Here is a 20,480-nt window from a genome sequence, read left to right on the forward strand (position 1 = left end):
TAAATTGGTGCTGAAAACCAGGAGGGTTAAATAGCTTATTTGCAAACTGCTGGAATGGCTGTTGCATCACATTCTGATTGTTGCTCCAGCTGAAGTTAGGATGATTCCAGTTGTTAGGATGATAAGTGTCTGGAACTGGTTGCTGCGATCTCTGAAAGTTGCTCACAAACTGAGCTGAGTCGCTAGATATAGCGCATTGTTCTGTCGCATGCGGACCTGCACACAGCTCACAAACACTAATTATCTGCTTAACACCATAGTTAGCCAGAGAATCGATCTTCATAGACAACGCCTTTAGTTGAGCAGTGATAGCCGTAGCTGTATCCACTTCAAGAACTCCTGCTACCTTGCCCTGTGGATATCTCTGGGTTGGATACTGATATTCATTAGCAGCCATCAGTTCAATTAGATCATAAGCTTCCTTATAGCTCTTTGCCCATAATGCTCCGCCTGATGTTGCATCGAGCATGGGTCTGGACTGTGCTCCCAACCCATTGTAAAAACAAGTGATGATCATCCAATCAGGAATTCCATGATGAGGACACTTCCTAAGCATCTCCTTGTAGCGCTCCCAAACTTCACTTAGCGATTCTCCCGTTTGCTGCGCAAATTGAGTAATAGCATTCCTGAGTGCAGCTGTCTTCGCCATAGGGAAGAATTTAGTAAGAAACTTTTGAGCAAGATCTTCCCAAGTAGTAATCGAACCAGCTGGTAGAGAGTGTAACCAGCTCTTAGCCTTGTCCTTCAGAGAGAATGGGAACAGTCTCAGCTTCACAGCATCTTCAGAAACACCGTTGAACTTGAAGGTGTCGCATATTTCAATGAAATCCCTAATGTGTGTATTGGGATCTTCCGTTGGAGAACCCCCAAACTGGACTGAAGTCTGTACCCATTGAATTATGCCAGGCTTGATCTCAAAGGTATTAGCTGTGATAGCTGGCTGAACAATGCTAGATTGAATGTCATTGATCTTGGGTTGAGAAAAATCCATCAAGGCTTTCGTTCGTGCTGCTGGATCTCCCATTGTAATGAGTACCTGAAACACAAATAAATAAATCGTGAAAGTAAAAGAATCCGAGTCAGTGAACTTTAACGACCACTGATGACAAACACATAAACTAAAAATTAACACCGAGTCCCCGGCAGCGGCGCCAAAAACTTGTTAGGGCGAAAACACACGCTAATATTCACGCAAATATACGCGTTCGCAAGTAGTATAAGATATAAATCAGATTCGTTCCCACAGAGACTGGTTTAGGTTAAGTTCAATTTATGCACCTATGCAACAATGTATGGTTATCGCTCAATGCTAAGACAAATAACAAATTGGGTTTTTATTAAACTAAGAGATTATACTAAATAACATTAACTAAGAGAATTGAAGTTGAATTACTATATATGACAAACATGGGATCCTAACTTCATTAAATACTTCGTTCAATAGCCTTCTTGTTCTTAACCTTAGCATGTGATGGTGTGGACACTAATCAGATAACACGAAACTGATAAACGCCAACTTTCGTTGCACGAGTACCATTCTACCGGACATCCACAAAAAAGATAGAAGCTGAATAGGCACCAATTATATTGAGACCCTATATGTCTATAGAATTTGACAACATAACGGTTTAATAACAAGTTATCTATCTTGATTATATAGGGCAAGTAAAACGGTTAGAGTTACCTACGAATCATATATAACAAATACATGAACCTATGCTAGCATGGCAAGTTCTAAACCTCTATATTCACTGTCACTTCAATAGAGATTAACACACTATCTTATATGTTAGCTACGCACATAAGACGAATAAGCACAACCATACTAGGATATCAATCAATCACCACACACCAAGATATCGAAATAATTAACTATTGAAATCCATAAGTAAATCCGCTAGAATCCCATGACAACGATTAGCCCATAATCGAACTCATCGTCACCATGGGTTCCAATGAAAGCATGGTATAAACAAGGTCTTAATAAACTAAATAATAATCAAAGTATGAATAAACGAGATCTAGGTTCAACAAGAACGAAAACGAGCATCCAAAGTTATAACTAATTCAAAGAATCACAAGTTGAAAACAAGATCTTTTTTTTCGGAGTTGTTCTGTGCTTCTAGGTCTTCTCCTTGGTATCCCAATCTTCCCGGATGATGAAAACCCTTTTTTTTAAGTATATATACGCCCCTAGTGGACCTGGACCCTTAAAATCGTCAAATTCTACTCAAAAAAGGCTTTTTCAGCGAAATCAGCGACCAGCCGCGCCCTGAGCGGCCGCTCAGCTCTCCTGAGCGGGCGCTCAGCTCTCTGAGCGGGCGCTCAGCTCTACTGAGCGGGCGCTCAGCTCTACTGAGCGGGCGCTCAGCCACTGACTGGAAAAATATTCTGATGAATCTTGTTTTGACCATAACTTGAGTTCTACTCGTCAGAATTAGGCGATTCAACTGCCCACGCGAAGCTATTGAGATTCTCTACAACTTGACAATGGCCTTGGCTTCCAATTCTGATCACTTTTCATCATATTTCCTTTAAAAGCTTTTTTCTTCATTTAACTGATACCTGAAATGCAATAACACAAAAACACATCAAAATACCAACAACTTGAGTCCAAAACACCAATTTAAGCTTGTAATAAAGCATTCCAAGTGGATATAAAATCCACTTATTAGTAAAAATATTAAATATTAGACTAGAGTATTTTTCTGTAAACAGTCTCAGGCCTAAGAATAAACTCTGGAAGAAGATCATGCCTTAGAGAAATTGTGAAGAAGATTGGAGTTGAATAAATGTGTTTTAGGAAAAATGTTCTAAGTCAAGATATCTACAAGTCACAGATCAAGTCATATAAAAAAGTCATTCGAGAACTCTAGAATGACTTATCGAGAAGTCCAAAACAGCTTATAGAGAAGTCTCAGAGATATCGACAAGCCAAATGAAGACATGAAAATTGGAGATATCGACAAGTCAAATTATCATTAGAGATCTCAGAAATATCGATAAGTCATTTCCGTATTAGAGAACTCAGAGATATCGACAAGTCAAAATGAAGATATGAAGATTGGAGATATCGACAAGTCAATTTTCTCATTAGAGATCTCAGAAATATCGATAAGTCAATATGCTTATAGAGATCTCAGAGATATCGACAAGTTATTTTCACATGCAGAAATTTGGAGACCTCGACAATCCAAGTTCACTTATAGAGAACTCAGAGACCTCGACAAGTCAAAGACAATTATAGAGAACTCAGAGATCTCGATAAGCCATTATACTTATCGAGATGTCAGTTCTTTATAGATAAAAGTGGAGATCTCGATATGAAGCTCAAGTACAGAATGCAGACAAGTTAAATATTCAATATTATCAATCAACAAACGATCTAATCACTTAGATTGAAAAGTCTACAAAAGCAGTTTGAAGAGTACAAGATCAAAGGCCAAGATTAACTGACAAAAAAAAGTCACAGATTTACAGGATTTGCAAATATACACTAAGCCGGAAATGGAAAACGTTAGAGATAACTTAAAGTAGGGTTTAGTACATCTATTGCATGCTGTGTAAACCTGTTTTTACTAATCTGTAAAGTAAACACCGGTTCTTTGCTTTTAACTCTCTCAAGGAAGAAGCTGGGTTCTTTACTTACAAAGAACCCATGATTTGTAGAAAAATAATAGCTTGGTTTTAATACAAAATTAAGTGAGTTTCGAAATATTGTGTGCACTGTTTAATTTCAGTTAACATAACATTAATGCATTTCTAATCTGCTTTGTTCACCAAGTAACAAACATTCAAGAAGCCTTAAAAATATCCAAAACACATTCAACCCCCTGTGTTATATTCATTACCTAACAGTAAAAAAGTACAATTTTTCAAAAATATGTGTATTCGATTTAGTTATTTATGTTTTTTGAAATGAGATATGAAAATTTGTAACATAGTATAATTTTCACAAATTTGTAATTTTACTCAACTTATCTATATAATATATATTGCTCGATGTTGCATCACAGCGCTGTCTTGCGTTTCATTATAAATTTGTGCTCCACTCCCCGATTTTAAAGAATATTCACTGCTAAATAATATAGTTGATGTTACACCGGTCTCAAATAACCTTGTTAAAAAAACTTAAGCATTATTACATTTTTGATGAAATAGATTTAATAAACACTGTAATAGTCGCATTTGCTCTATTTTTAATGATCTTAATAATAATATTTATTACTTATGGGTATTTGATTTAGTCAGATAATATTTTTGAAATAAAAATTTAATATACGTAATATGGTATAATTGTAAAAAAAAATAAGTTTATTCAACTTGATTATATATTATATATAACACTGCGGCGCCGCCGTCAGACATTTCATTATAAATTTGTTTCCTTAATTTTACTAGTATATCCACTCCAAATTGATTTAATTGTTATTATCCCAATTTCAGACAATATTACAAAAAAAATACAACATTATTATATTTTTGGTGAATTAGAATTATAAAACAATACAACAATCGCATATCTATCGCATATCTTGCATTTTATCATAATTTTTATATTTTTTTGTAATCATGTGTATTTGATTTATTTGTTTAAATTTTTGAAATGAGATATGAAAATTCGTGACATAGTATAATGTTCACGAATTTATAAATTTACTAAATTAATTATATAATATATATTTCTCGACGTCGTCTCACATTTCACTATAAATGATTATCCGAGAATACTCACAACTAAATGGTGTAATTGATGTTACATCAATGTCAAACAACCCTCTAAAAAAAGAAAGCATTATTATATTTTTTTGATAAATAAGAATTTTAAAACACTACAATAATTGCATGTCCCATATTTTTTGATAACCTTAATAATAATATTTATTAATTATATGCATTTGATTTAGTTATTTAAGTTTTTTGAATTATGATCTAAAACAGTGTATAATTTTCACAAATTTGTAAGTTTACTCAACTTAATTATATAATATATATTACCCGACAAAGATGTCTCGTATTTCATTATAAATTTATGAACCACTCTGATTTTAATGAAATGTCCATTATTAAATGATGTAATTGATGTTACACCAATACCAAGCAACCCTGTAAAATAAATAAAATTGGATTAGATTTATGATGAATTAAAATTATAAAACACTGCAACAATCGTATGTTTTAATTTTTTTTTATAATCCTAAAAATATTTTTTAATTAATAATGTGTATTTGATTTAGTTTTTAAGTTTCTTTCAAAATATGATTTGAAAATTTGTAACACAATATAATTTTAAAAAAATTGTAAGTTTATTCAACTTAGTTATAATATATATATATATAATAGACGCCGACTCACGATAACATTTCACATTTCATTATAAATTTGTTCACTATTCATTAATTTTACCAGAATACTCATTCGTAAATGTTGTAACTGTTGTTACACCAAACCAAACAACCTTATAAAAGAAATTATATTTTTTATAAATATATATATATATATATCTTTCATTTTTTTTAAATGTTTCAATTAATTAATATTGCAATCATTATGTTTTATAATGGAAGGTTACTCAACATCGGCCGACAATTCCGTATAACATTTGTTTATATAAAAAATTACAAATATAATAATTTATCAATTATCAGTGAGCGAATTTAAATATTTTTTACCAGACGAGTGCGACTACCTCGAAAATAATTTGACTAATTTACGGGGCCGGACGAACTTATCAATAAAAGGAAAAGATAAAAAAGATCTAACATGGGCTAAAATAGGCGGGGCAAACATATTACAAAAAGCCCAACTCATAATGCATCGTACTAAATCAAACACTCTACCTCAGAAGCCCAAACAGACCACACTTCAATTAATCCAACACTCTCTCCGGTTAATATTACCGGCAAATTAAATGGCCCCGCTCCTCTCCCTCTCACCCCCTCCGATTCTCCCTCAAACCCCCATCTCTCACCACACCCATTTCAACCCTCCACACTATCCCACACTCCGATCCCCATTTCCGGCCACCCCACTTCGCCGGATATCATTCCCGGCGACCCCATTAAGAGCTGTTAGAGAATGGCAAGAGTATGAAGCTGCAGTCAAGGAGAAAGATTTAGCTAAAGCCTTACGGTTCTTGAGAGACGTACAAGTTGTAGAGGAAGAAAAAGAAGAATTGAGTGAGTCGACTCGGTTAGAGACCGAGTTGGGAATGTATGGATGGGACAGAAACTGGGAGGTGTTGGATACATGTTTGAATGCAGATGATTTGAGATTAGTTGGTGCTGCTTATTCTTTTCTTAAGGATAAAGGCTTCTTGCCCACTTTTGGAAAGTACAGAAATATTGGTAACACTCTCTTTCCTTTTTAGTAGGTGCAGTTAAACAGTTAAACTTCGATAAATGAATAAGAGGATATATTATTTACTTGATGAGATTTTTTTGTTTATGTATTGGTTAGTTAATGTACATGTATATTGATGTTGCTGTAATAATTGAGGTTTAGTTTTGCAGTTCTGGAGGGACCAAGAGATGTTACACCAAGTGTAATAAGATCCTCGGCTGGTTTACAAGGTGCATTTCTTTAATCTTAATGTAGATCAGTATTTACAGTCTATGCAGTGGATTAATAGTATATAATGTAGCATGTTGCTTAACTTCTTTTTATACCTCCTCTTTTGGGGATTTTATACTACTTGAGCTGTTAGGTCGAGTGATGCAGATGTTGGTAATTTTAGAATGACATGAAAAGGTAAAACTAATTAAACAATATTAATCTACTTCTTATGTCTGCCATTCATAGGAACTCATATGAACTTGAGTGAGGTGTGTCACGGCTAGCCACTTGAATAAAACATATCTTTGTACTTGATGAAAAAAATTGAACTATAAAAAGGCTTCACATTAGAGCATGCAAAAAAACACAACTAAAAAAGAGTTGCATGATTGGATGCAAATATGAATAAATGCATCGTTTGTTCCAAATTTGCAACCAAGGATGCATATATGCATCTTGTCATATCCACATAATCAATTAATCATGAATAAAATGGCTGTTGGTGTGTACTCTAAAGAAAGTTAGGAGAGAGCAACCAAAAGTTAGATAAATTTGGAATTATTCGGCTGTAAAATGCAACTAGCATTGGAGTTCAAGTTATTTTTAGCTCCAAAAAGCACTTTTGGGTGCCATACTATAACAATAACTATAGCCATTTTACAATTAGAATCGAATTTGGCCTTCCCTTATAGAAGTTCTTCACCTTTGGACTTGAGAAGTTCTACCAACCTCTAGCCCCAGGCTCCTATCTACGCTTAGGCCAGGGCTATGTTACTCCGACACGACACTTCTTGCAGGCGTACTCGTGTTGTTGACACACACGACACGACACGGAATCTGTGTCGGATTCGTTGGTTGAAAAATAGACACTCCCCCGTCATTAGAGGAATTTAAGGTCGCTGAAGGAACCTTGTGGGTGAAATTTTAAGACATAAGAAAAGGAGGAAGAGCAAAGAAGGATGGCGATATTACATACATATGCCTGCATCTATGTGTGTGTACTATTTAGAATGAACAGTTGTGCATGGATTAAGAAATAAGAAATATATCTGATGAGTGATGATGATAATGAATTCAGGTAGGTTCTTTGACTGGTCGTGTTTGAAATAAATATAATATTGTACAGTGTACAATGAATGTACCTGAACTGATACTTTAAAGAAAAGCATAACAGGACACGCCTTATATTTGTATTGGACATTCGAAGAGATCATCTCTTATAATAAAATTATAAATTTATCTTCAAATAATAATTGATTAAATAATGTTAGATGTCTACAATTAGTTATTTATTTATTTCTATTATGTAAATTAATTAATTTAATTCAAATTATGCCGTATTCCCATACCCGTGCTCAGTTGCAAAGTAGTCTTCTCTCTGTTGAGCTAAGATTTCACAGACACAACATGATCTTCTTTTTCATGTCTATCAAATGATCTTAAAATCTTTTGCTCATGATCAACCACAAAGAAATGCAACTAGATGGTCATGATACGCTTTCACCGGTGCTCTACTATTTAAAAACTTTATGGTTATGACACGAACCTCCAATTGCAAGTAATAAAACAACAAAAAACAAATTTAAGGATAACGAAGATATTGTGAGGAATTCTACAATGTAAATAAATTATAATTTTTCTGGTCATCTCAGACGTAGAGTGGGACCTTTAATGCACTCTTTCCACTATATTGTTATGAGAGATTGTGTATATCAAAATTCGTAATGTGGAGCCTTGTTTGAATTTAACTTTTTCATCAAGTACAAAGATATGTTGTAATTCAATTGGCTAGCTGAGAAATACACCTCACTTAAGTTGAATTTCTGATTTAAGTTCCTATGGTAGACATAAAAAGTAGATTAATGTTTCCTGATTAGTTTTAACTATTCATGTCATCTTGCAATCACCAAAAAGAATTAAAAAAAAATAAAAGTTTTTTTGCAAGTCAAATGATCTTGGTCATTTTACTTTTTACGGTCAATTTTCTTTTTAACAATTAAATGCAAGTCCTGTCGTAAATTAGGAGTCGTATGGTGTTTATTGCTATATAGTAACATCTTGCGATAAGGAACATGAGTGTGGGATAGAGGAAGCAAGGAAAACTACTGAAATATTTCTGGACTCGCCATATTAGTCTTTGTACCCGTGTTCACCGGACATGACATGGGTGTGGGTATTGCATCTATGCGTCGGGTCCTTATTAAAATTGGACACTTCACCTTGCCCTCTTGTAGTATCTAAGTTCAAATGAAATATAAGGTCTCTGTACAACCTGTTTTAGAGAATAAAGGTCCACGACTGACTTGTTTATTTTTTTGCTTTTAGTTTTATGCTAGTACAATTTTACATGCACAAGTGTATATGATTTATCTGTAGTGAACAATATTTTTATGAATGAACAGTGAATTAGTCTATATGAAGTTTTACTTCTGTTAAGCTAACATGGCGAGTCCGTGCACCTGTGTCCAACTTCTGATCCATATCCAAGAATCTTAATTATCTGAAAACTAGGAATCCAACTCTTGGATCCGCCCCTGTTTTTAACACCTATACTGAGTCCGGGTAACATAGCTGGACATCTGCGTGCTAGGTGCAAAGTTTTTCAGTTTGCTCTTTTCATTATTCAGTATTAATGAAGCTCCAGCTGCATATGTTGTTTTGGTCCTGTTACAGTTTCAAAACTTTCACCAAAAAAGTGGGGTCTTTCGGGAAGTTCTAGTGTTGTTTTGGCTGGTTTCTTTGCTGGAATATCTTTTTTAGTTAATCAAGGAATAGATATCAGACCAAACCTGGCGGTTGTCCTGGGGTTAGCCATGGCAGATTCTATATTCCTTGGTGGTTCATGTTTAGCTCAAATCTCAAGTTATTGGCCACCTTACAGACGGAGGATTCTTGTGCATGAAGCTGGACATCTTCTAATCGGTAAAACCTATATCATGGGGCTTCATTGAAACCTAATACTGTACGTACTTATGTGCTGAGGCGAGATCCCTTATTTTTACTAGGAAAACTTTATTTTATCTTTCTTGCAGCATATCTTATGGGTTGTCCAATTCGTGGGGTAATCTTAGACCCAATTGTTGCAATGCAAATGGGCATTCAAGGACAGGTATGTGATATATGTGAGCCACTTGATGTACTGCTTACGCTAACTTGACTCGGCTTCAACTGCAACACTGTCATCTGTTTAATTTTCTACAACATATTTCACTGGAAGCTAAAAGGAATATATGCCATTTGCAATGTTTCTTCTCCCAAAAGCTCCCTTTTTAGTATAACAAACATAAATCTCAACATCTGACTGATTTTTTTTTGTCAACAAATTTTCTCAACAAAATAGAGGCAGAAAAGTATGCAATTGGTTCTCCCTTTACATTATTATTGATGTTCACTGACAAAAACAACTTTACTTCTTTCTCCTAAAGTCAACAACCTTGGTAGTCCTGCTATGTGATCTTGTGACCATGAAGGGTGTTTATCATTATCTATCATTAGCGTGACAGAAATTTTTTAATTACATTGATTACATTCATTGTGCATTAAAATACTCCCCGGTCATTCTTTCTTGTGCTTGAATTCTGATTTAAGTTGTAATATATTGTACTGTTTTATTGCAGGCAGGAACACAGTTTTGGGATGAAAATATGCAAAACGAGCTTGCTCAGGGCCGATTGAGCGGCACCGCCTTTGATAGGTGGCTGTCCAGGCTCTCAACCTATGTTCTTATTTGCTTCCCAGCTTATATTGTGTAGTTGGCATGTTTATATGTTTTCAAATAATGATTGTTTTTTAGGTATTGCATGGTGCTATTTGCTGGGATTGCAGCCGAAGCCCTTGTGTACGGTGAGGCTGACGGTGGTGAGAATGATGAAAATCTATTTAGGAGCATTTCGGTTCTTTTGGATCCTCCACTCTCTGTTGCCCAGGTCTCTCTAAGATTAAAAAAATTCACGTCTTTGAATATCTGTTGATTTATAACAAGTGTAGTAATCAGTTTCTGTTCTATTATATAGATGTCAAATCAAGCAAGATGGTCAGTTCTACAGTCTTATAATTTACTCAAATGGCATAAGCATGCCCATCGAGCAGCCGTTAAAGCTCTGGAAGATGGAGGTAGTCTAAGCGTGGTTATTAGGAAAGTCGAGGAGGCCATGTCTACTGGTAGATAAGATGATGAGTAGGAGAATATGCTATCTTATGCTTTTGACACACAGATAACCAGGTCAGATTAGTATATTAAATCTACAACTCTCTTTGTACTCTTTGAATATTGGATGTTGATCTCATTGAACTGTTGTTAATACATAACCATAAAAATTTGGCAGGACAAACCTGAATTATGTCAAACTCTGAAGTAAAGAGAATATGGTGTAAGACTGGTTCTTCTTTTGTTCCTCAAATTTTGAAAAGTCTAGCATGAAGTTGGTCTACCTTTTAGCTTATACAAGCATGAGAGTAACTCTTGTGTTGTGTATATAAAAATATATTTAGAGAAGGCTTGTAAATAAATTGCAACAATGTCTATACTGTAGCATCTGTAGCAATGGAAAGGATGCTACATCAAGAGTGTGTGTAAATTTATAGAGCTATGGTAGTAATCCTTCATTGTATATATATTATTTACTTAATTAAGAGATTATTGAATGCTTAGCTTTTGGGATTATGAAAAGTATATATATTCTTTATTTATTAATGAATTACTGAACATGGTTTATGTATGACGACCGAAAAGTGGTAGGAAATTGTTACATGTGCTCGCTTGGCCTATGGATGAAAGAGCTAGATGGTGTATTCAACTTCATTGCGGCTAAATGACGTCTACGCTGTCAGCTCTATGAGATAGTAGTAACATGCTGGTTAGGCAGAATGGAGTCAGAAGAAAGAGCTAGACAGTGTCCTAATCCCAATGCGACTAAGAGGCCATTACGTTGTCCAGTTCTGTGAAAGCTTTGGAGAGTTCTTGGTGTTGGGTTGGCCAGTAATCAGTCCTTTTGCAGTCTGTCAAGCTTGGGCATTAATTACAGGGCGGCCTGTAGCATGCGGAACGAGCTCCGACCTCTTTGTAAACTACTCATAATAACCAATTATAGTGGTTGTGCCTTGTTCGGCATATAAATTTAGTGGCTTGGTTCTGATAATTTTTTCTGTTTTATGCTTACTCTGTAGCAGGCTTTAAAGCAGTAGTTTTCTTCTCACAATTGTTACCGAGGACATTACAACAAGGTTATATATCTTGGTAAGACCATCATTTCTGTCAGATTCTGGAAGTAGGATTTCTAAACATCCCTTAAATTTATGTTAAATGAGATATGCATCGTCCCATTTGGGTTTGGTCCCTTCTTTGGGAGGAAATGTTAAATGTGTTTCAGAGGCAACTCCAGTCCTATAATTTACCTCTGTGTAACATACAATTATGAAATATTCGGGGAAACTATTGCTCTTGAGTGCGCTTAACATGTGGCTAGAAAAGCATGCAATTATCATTTTCCTGGTTCGTACATGGTTACCATTCTTGGTGGACAGGTACAAAGTCAGACGAGTGGCAACGAAAGATGATGATAGTAGATTTGAAGACAAAGCAAAAGGAACGGAAAAATAAAAAACAAAGACACTGGAGAAAGACAGATTGCTCAAGGGAAAGAGTACAAGGAATAAGGAACAAGACCGAAAATTTTACAAGTGCTTCTCTGAGTAGAGACCTTGTCTCTGAGTAGCCACAGTACAGCAGCATGGGGTGGTAGAGATGCGAAGGAGGAGGTTGTAATTGGTTCCCTCCCAAGATCTATCAAGTTGGATATCTTCGAACTGCGAGATGTCAAATACTGTAAAAAGAAATGAAAAGAAGATAACACTCTCCCTAGCAATAAATTTATTCCAGTTAGGCTCTATATGTGGCCAAGCAATATGATTCAGTGGAAGATAAATCCTTGTAGCACCAGCCAGGAGTATCAAGGATAGAGAAGTCAGCTGTAGAATTGGACAAAACTATGCATCTTTCGAACAAATGCCATGTAAACTAGATAACCAAGTTATCCTGCAGCAGAGATTGTGTAGTTTCACACAACGTTAAATGGCAACATGAGAATGCTCCGAGACAGCGGTTGAAGCAGTTAAATCACAATCATATAAACATAAACTATTCCGCCTAGACTGGTTTAATCATACATATTCATCATGTCCTGCACATATATTACATAGTTCAAGCTACCAAATCATACTTACTTGACCACTGATTAGAAGCTACCGAGATTCATCTAGAACACCAACAAAATCCTACTCGATAGTACAAAGGTCAATACAGATTCTCAGTTGCCATTTTCCTGCTGCTGCTGATTTTGATCGTGTTGGGGCTGATGCCACTGCATATATGGCAGTGGTTGATGGTTCTGCTGCTGATCAGGATAAAACCCTGCTGGTCCCACTGCATGCTGCTGCGGAACATAGTAATATGGACCAGAATCAGCAGCTGGTGGACCCATCAGCGGAATTGTAACCCTTGTGTCCTCCTTAAACTCGTCCTTTGGGATGATATCAACAAGAAAATCAAAGACATCCGTCCTTGAAACTGCAGCTGCGATATCATTCTTCTGCAGCGTTCTCCTTTTATTCTCCTCGGTGTGTGACCAAGAACGCATAGTCAGATCCATGATGAACATCTCGCACGCCTTAGCAAATAAAACAGGGGCCTCAGATGAAATCATCCTGACATCTTCATCAGCTTTCATTACCTTCTTGATGCGAGCAAGCGGAAGGTTATGGTTCTTGAAGTCGGTCGTCTGTTCAATTTCGTGCATTTGGTTAACCCAAAACGCCTGAAGCTGATCCTGTTGCTGCAGCTGCTGCTTTTGCTGAAGGAAATGGTGCGCCTGAGTTGCTGCAGAAACTGGCACAACAGGTGTACCTGTTGCAACTCCTTGTCCAGCATGGTACTGAGGCACACCGTAAGCAATATCAATCACCTCTTCTTGCTGCTGATGAGATTCTTCTGAATGGTCCATTTGAGACCTACCAAACATACTAGATATGAAGAGAATTGTACATAAAAATGGGTACACAATAGAGCTGCTAAACACAATACATAATCGAATATGGAACATTAAGTAGGCTATAATAGGGATATACTGAATCTAATATAATGATTAAAACATGGTAGTGCTGTAGTGTTATTTAAAATGAGGGCAGATAGGTAGATGAGAAAGGTAATACATATGACCAGTAGATGAATGGATGTTGTACATGAGAGGATTGGCTTTGTAAAAGGGGGGAGTAGCGTAGTTGCTGCTTGCTTGCCTTCCAACTAGATGTGTAATCATTCAATTCATCCTAAGTTCGATGTGTATTTAGCAAAATAAATAAATAATTTCGATGTGCATAAATTCAATGTATAATAAAAGCTGAATGTATAATACAGTACAAGTGAAAAGAATAACACTAGCTGGGATGTACAATCAATCAGGAACGAAGGGAAATTGCAACTCAAAAGAGTTACCCCACAAGTGCACAACATTCTAGAGTATCATTCAAAAGTAGAAACAAATCACATAAAAATACAAGATGAAAATTACGAGAAATCTGTGACATATATCCAGACAAGAAAGTTGAGAAAACATACATATATACATACATATGAGTCTAGGGCATCATGCATAATTCAAGAAAATGGTAAGAAGAAACAACAACAAAAAATGGTGGTGAAGGAAAACACTTACTTACAAGTTACAATTAGCTGAAGAGTGAGAGAGCTGAGCCCAGTGAAGGAGGGAGGGGGTGTCAAACTCAAAGGTTTGTTTAGGTTGTTGTGTTGGGTTTGGGTGGACAGGGGGGGGGACTGGACAGGTGTCGCTCTCAGCGTTGGAAGGGACACGAACCTCCTCTGCCTCATTTCCACGTGGATCCATGCGACTACTAGTCTACTACTACTCTACTCCAGGGCTAGGCCCTCTCTTTGTTTCTTTCTTTTCCTTGCTCCCCTTTTTTTTATTTATTTAAAATTTTAATGGATCGATAAAAATTCATGCATTCTATTAAATTTTAACAATTCATGACTTGTTACGAATCTATAAAAAAAATAGATAAGATTTTTTAAATTTTATACAGATTTTGATGAATTTTAATGAATTGATTTATCAAGATTTTGATGGATTAAATTAAACTAGCTCTATAACCCGTGCGAGGCACGGGCATGATCTAACATCATTATTATAAAATTTGTATATGTGCTTATATAATAAAATATAATTCCTCTTACGAGAAATTATTTTCATTTGTGTACAATCTTTGCTGTAAGAATGAGTTTTTCGGCCTTTATATTTTATAGCCACTAAGAGACACTGCCATTTTCAAAACTCATATGTTAAAGAAATTTATACATTTTATAGAATTGAAAAATATGGTATGATGTGCGATGCACTTCTTTTTAATTTTGTATTTTCATAAGAGATGTACTTGAAAGTGTTTAAAAATTTTAAATTTTCATAATTGTTACCATACATGGAAATTCATTATTTGACAATATCATGTTAATCGATTACAAAAGAATTGAGTTTATTTGTGTTAGTTACCTTAATTTCTTATATCTCGTATGTATGTGTATATGTATGTATACTTGTATGTATATATGTGTGTATGTATGTACGTACGTATGTATGTATGAATGTATGTATGGATGGATGGATGGATGTATGTATGGATATATATATATATAATGTATGTATGTATGTATTATTGTAAACTTATAATCCAAATTATAATCTAAGTATTATACATATCTAATAAAAATATGATGTTTGTTTTTTCGTTTGAAATAGAGTTTTTTGTACTGTAATTGGAATAACAAAAATATTACATACGATATATTAAATGCAATAATAAAAAATATATAAAATACATACGTACGTACGTATGTATGTATGTATGAATGTATGTATGTATGGATGGATGGATGTATGTATGGATGTATGTATGTATGTATATATATGTATGTATGTATGCATGTACGTATGTATGTATGTATGTATGTATGTATGTATGTATGTATGTATGTATGTATGTAAGTATGTATATATATATATATATATATATATATATATATATATGCATTATTGTAAACTTATAATCCAAATTTTAATCTAAGTATTATACATATCTAATAAAAATACGATGTTTGTTTTTTCGTTTGAAATAGAGTTTCTTGTACTGTAATTGGAATAATAAACATATTACATACGATATATTAAATGCAATAATAAAAAATATATAAAATTATAATAATATAAGAATTTTAGTCTATACTTATAAAAATACATATCTAATTATAAATATAATTCCTTAATATATAATAACTGAGTAGTAATAAATATATAATTATTAGTAATTTATGAGCTAGATGCAATTAATGTACGTTATAAATTTGATATTTATTAATACATATTCATGAGGGGTACTTAAGTAATTTTAAATTAATAAATTGTCTCAATAAACCCCCTACTTGCTCTATTATATATAATAGATTTATAAAGTTTATTGGATTGATTTATTATTATTTTTTATTTCACAATATCATATATCAAAATTAATAACAAGATTCAATTAACAAGTTTAACCCATAAGTCATTATCTATATGTTCCATACTCTCGTTATATTGATTTTCATCATCTTCTTCAATTACGACACTACGAGGCATATCATCCCTTATACAAATTAGAATGTTAGCTCTTAAGTATTTGCTTCAATTCTTTATTGTTGGCGGCTTAATATATTATGTTCATGTTTATAATTTTCCGTATCCGAAAATTGGTCATCCCATTGATGTGTTATTTTATAATACTGCAAGTGCACAATGTCTGTTCTTTTCGATACAGACAAGTACGGATCGTATTTGGTGGTTTGCATACCTGAAAAAGAAATAAATATTAAATTATATTAGTGTATATGATGAAAGAAGATAAATATAGTTTTGGGATTCCAGATATATTGATAATAAGCATTTTTGGATGCTTCTTCAAACATGGCCTAAACCACATAATATATGGATTTCATCAAACACTCCTCCATCCCAAAAAGTAACTACCTGTTATAAAGAACACAAATCTTCAAATCTCACTTAATTTTATATTAAAATTAAGAATGTTTTACTACAAAATTTCTAGGCTCTTTGTTGATAAAGAGCTTAGCTTCTCCTTGAGAGTGTTACAAAATTTTCTATTCAAAATTATTACAACTGACTAAAGGACCAGTGTTAACTTTATAATTCAGTTAACTGCTGATTTACACAGTGTACAATAAGACATCCTATTAGCTTTAGTAAATAGTTAGTTGTCATTTCCATTTATAGAAAAGTATATCTTTTATTTCCGGCTTAGCATATCTTAGCATAATGTGTTAACTTTGATCTTCTTTTGTCATTTAATCTTCACCATTGATCTTGCACATCCTTTAAGCTGCTTTTTGTAGACTTGTCAATCCAGCTGTTTGGATTGTTTGTTGATTGTTAGTCTTGGATATTGAACTGATCTGCAATTTTGTACTTTGAGATTTTACCTCGAGATCTCCATTTGGTCTATAGAGAACTTGACATCTCGATAAGTATATTGGCTTATCGAGATCTCTAATACTCCATAGTGAATTTGACTTATAGAGGTCTCAGAGTTCTCGAATGAGACTTTGGCTTGTCGAGATCTCTCAGCTTCATGCCTTCACTTTGACTTGTCGATAATTTAGAGTTCTCTAGTGAATTTTGACTTATCGATATCTCTGAGTTCTCTAGTGGACTTTGACTTATCGATAACTTAGAGTTCTCTAGTGAATGTAAACTTGTCGATAACTCTGAGTTCTCTAGTGAGGAAATGACTTATCGATATCTCCAAATTTCATTTCTTTAATTGACTTATCGATACCTCTCTGAGTTCTCTAGGAGCTTTCCTGACTTCTCGATAAGTCATTTGGAGTTCTCGAATGACTTCTCTATAACACTAGATATGTGACTTGTAGAGATCTTGACTTAGAGTATTTTTATCTAAACAGATTTATTCAACTCCAAGCTTCTTCAAAATTCTTCTGAGGCATGATCATCTTGATCTTCTTCCAGATAGAATCCTTAGGCTTGACACTGTTTAAGAAAAAAAATACTCCAGTCTGTTCTTTTGCATTTTTACAGACTTTAAAATGTTACAAGTACAAAATACAAATTAAGATAACAATATAACTTACTTAGGGTTGACAAATTATCTTAGTCTTGTTAAGGTACAGGCATGTCTTGCACAACAATCTCCCCCAATTTGTGAGAAGATTGCTTAACACAAATTTATGCCTGTTAACAAGACTAACCCCAAGTTTAAAAATGATGGAAAATGAAATTAATATACAAAGCTTGATAGAATTACATCTTTTGTACAACATGAGATTTACCAAGTTCAATGATTAAAAGTATCAGGTAAAGACAGTTTTTGTGTCAGCTTCTTCTCTAAGTAGATCCTTCAAGTGATCTAGAATTTCAAGTTCTTCTATTATAAGTGTTCCACTTAGTGCTTCTACAAGTTTTTGTCTTTCTACCTTGGGATAACCACTATCTAGAAAATCTATTCTAAACCTTGAGAATCCACCAGCTTTGATGTTTAGAAATTTCCCATCCTTAGAGATTCTGCTCATTTCTTTGGCCTTTAGCTCTTCTGATCTTTTTATAAACATCTCAATTTCTTCATCATACTTCCTCCTTCTTTCCTCAGCTTCAACTTCATTTCTTTTTCTTGTTTCTTCCCTTTCAATCAACCACTCAGCTATAACTGATCTCCATGCCCTTGTGGCAGTATCCTTGTCCTTTAACAAACTTATTATTCTCTTAATTTCTGTGGGACAGAGAGAATCCATTAGACCACTTCCAAGAAAGGTGAAAGAACCATCTTCATAGAAAACTCTGAATTCCCTAAGAGATACAACCCAGACTCTGACTATTTCCTTAACAAGTTGTTGAAAATGATCTTCATCTGAGATGCACAAATTTAAAGGTAGGAAGTCAGATTGCTTGAAACAGTTCCAGATAGCCCTCTCAGTGACTTCAACTTTTTCAGAAGACTTGACTTTCTTAGTTTTTCTTCCAACAGATTTAATATTGACTTTTAGTGAAGGCTTGGTTAAAGGTAGGATTGAGATTTTCTTGAGACTTGTTTGGCTTGTGGTAATTGGTATTTTTAGGTAAGAATTGGCTGTTTGTTTGTACAGAAATTTTGGCTTTGAGGTTAGAGGTGGTTTGATGTTTGAGATAGTTGATGTTATAGGTTGAGCTGAGGTTTGAGCTAGTTGTGTTTGGATTTTTAGGGTTTTATTTGGTTCTGAACTATCATGTCTTCTTTTACTTCTTCTCTCATCAGTTCTCTTCTTCTCATCCTCCTTCTTCTTCTCACCACTCTTGCTACCAGATGGCTTAGTGGACTGACTTGGATTTGAGTCAGAAGGATTTTGATCATCTTTCTTCTGCTCATTATCACCCAAATCATCCTTGTTGATTTGAGTTTTGGGCAAGTTGGCTTCTGCATCATTCAATTATCTTCTCAACAACTTTATCATCTCCTCATCTTCAACAGTTTTGTTCCTTTTTGATTTCAGCTCAGTTTCAAGAGTCATGATAAGCTTTTTGTTGGCCATGACACACTTTTTAGGAACTCGGAAGTGTTTGAAGTGTTTGGTAGTATGACAGATATATGCCACTCCCTTGCTAGGATGTAGATAAGCTTCTGAGAAAGCAGCCACTTGTGCATTCTTCAATTCTGTTAGCAAGAGAGCGTCTTCATGAATCACTACTCTGACTTTATTTATCAGAATATCTAACTCATATGCCCTCCTAGACATAAGACGGTTGAGGGACACCTGCATACATCTGTCTACCCCCGAGTCATTGATGTTGACCACTATCCTTCTTTCCTTGAAGTTGTCTCTTGTCACCAAGATCACCCTTATTGTGTTCATTGTCCTGTCCAAGGCTTTCTTGTAGGTGAAGAAATTGTCATTGAGAGAAGCCCTGAGTGCTTTAAGCAATTCATCAAATTCTCTGCTTAGACTGGGACCCTCAGCTGCTTTAAAAAGTCTCTCCATTCCAATATCAGCTTTTTGACTTAAGATCTTTTCAGCACCTTGGACATGTTGAGTAGATGATCTTGATTGTGCTAGCCTAGCCTCTATCTCCCCCTTAGTCTTGTTGGCAGGCATGAGGAGGGGAGTAGGTATTTCAGGCCTCACAGCTTCAGGTAGTGCAGGCAATGGAATATTGAGCTTACCCATGATGGCCCCCAAAGCAACTGAATTCTGCATTTGTAGGTGTTTATGGGAGTCCACCAAGAATTGGATGTCTGCCTGTTGACTCTGCACCAGTGTGGTGAGAGCATGCACTTGAGCTGTGAGCTGATTATTTGATGTTTGCAGCGTGGAGACTTGTTGTTGAGGTGCTTGAATTTAAGGATCTGTTGAAGTAGATGCAGGTTGATGAGAGCTTAATGTGGAGATAGAAATAGAGGATCCAAATGTAGCTTGCACAAACTTCTGAATCTCATCTATGACCAAGGGAGAAGGAGTGTATCTTGCAGTGTGCATCTGATCTAACTTCAACTTTGTGTCATTGGAATTTGTGATATGATTTTGAACTTGATTGTGCAAGGCTACAAAAGAGTCCTTGAGTTGATTCACACTCTTATCAATCCCACTGAGATCATGCCTATACATTTGGTCTGAGAAGGTTTTGAATTGCTTTTTGATCTCAGTTTGAGAGGGAATGATCTCATCCATCTTTTCCCTTACCATTTTCCTGATTCTGTCTTCATGACCAGTCAATCTCAGTTCTAGTGCTTTTCTAAAGAGATGGAAAGCTTTGAGTTGAGGTTTTGAAACTTCATTGACTGCATCATAGACTTCACTAGGTGTTAGTGCCTTGGAATTG

General features: G+C 34.8%; 2 protein-coding genes and 1 non-coding gene across 9 annotated transcripts; 2 read left to right on the plus strand and 1 right to left on the minus strand.

The window, feature by feature from the left end:
- The first annotated feature begins 527 nt into the window (after nucleotides 1–527).
- Nucleotides 528–634, plus strand: LOC141709989 (small nucleolar RNA R71). The gene has a single exon (XR_012570534.1). It is a non-coding gene; the product is annotated as a small nucleolar RNA R71 (small nucleolar RNA).
- Nucleotides 635–5,823: 5,189 nt separating this feature from the next.
- Nucleotides 5,824–11,800, plus strand: LOC141707697 (uncharacterized). 2 transcript variants are annotated; one of them, XM_074511015.1, is made up of 9 exons: nucleotides 5,824–6,347; nucleotides 6,513–6,572; nucleotides 9,229–9,477; nucleotides 9,588–9,664; nucleotides 10,173–10,249; nucleotides 10,349–10,481; nucleotides 10,569–10,777; nucleotides 10,881–10,925; nucleotides 11,288–11,800. In XM_074511015.1, exons 1-7 carry the CDS (start codon nucleotides 5,912–5,914, stop codon nucleotides 10,722–10,724), a joined length of 1,188 nt encoding a protein of 395 aa, XP_074367116.1. In that variant the 5' UTR covers nucleotides 5,824–5,911; the 3' UTR covers nucleotides 10,725–10,777; nucleotides 10,881–10,925; nucleotides 11,288–11,800. The 2 variants fall into 2 exon arrangements, with proteins under 2 accessions (XP_074367116.1, XP_074367115.1); XM_074511014.1 differs by lacking the exon at nucleotides 11,288–11,800 and having other exon boundaries at nucleotides 10,881–11,205.
- An 856-nt stretch (nucleotides 11,801–12,656) lies between these two features.
- On the minus strand, nucleotides 12,657–14,468 carry LOC141707698 (nuclear transcription factor Y subunit C-2-like). 6 transcript variants are annotated; one of them, XM_074511017.1, is made up of 2 exons: nucleotides 14,269–14,468; nucleotides 12,657–13,560 (listed from the first exon to the last, which is right to left on the minus strand). In XM_074511017.1, the coding sequence occupies exons 1-2, from the start codon at nucleotides 14,451–14,453 to the stop codon at nucleotides 12,861–12,863; spliced, it is 885 nt and encodes a 294-aa protein (XP_074367118.1). In that variant the 5' UTR covers nucleotides 14,454–14,468; the 3' UTR covers nucleotides 12,657–12,860. The 6 variants fall into 6 exon arrangements, with proteins under 6 accessions (XP_074367118.1, XP_074367117.1, XP_074367119.1 ...); XM_074511016.1 differs by having other exon boundaries at nucleotides 12,657–13,572; XM_074511018.1 differs by having other exon boundaries at nucleotides 12,657–13,572; nucleotides 14,265–14,459.
- Nucleotides 14,469–20,480: the final 6,012 nt, after the last annotated feature.

This window comes from Apium graveolens, chromosome 2 (assembly GCF_009905375.1).
Source record: "Apium graveolens cultivar Ventura chromosome 2, ASM990537v1, whole genome shotgun sequence".
NCBI classification, from domain to species: Eukaryota; Viridiplantae; Streptophyta; class Magnoliopsida; order Apiales; family Apiaceae; genus Apium; species Apium graveolens.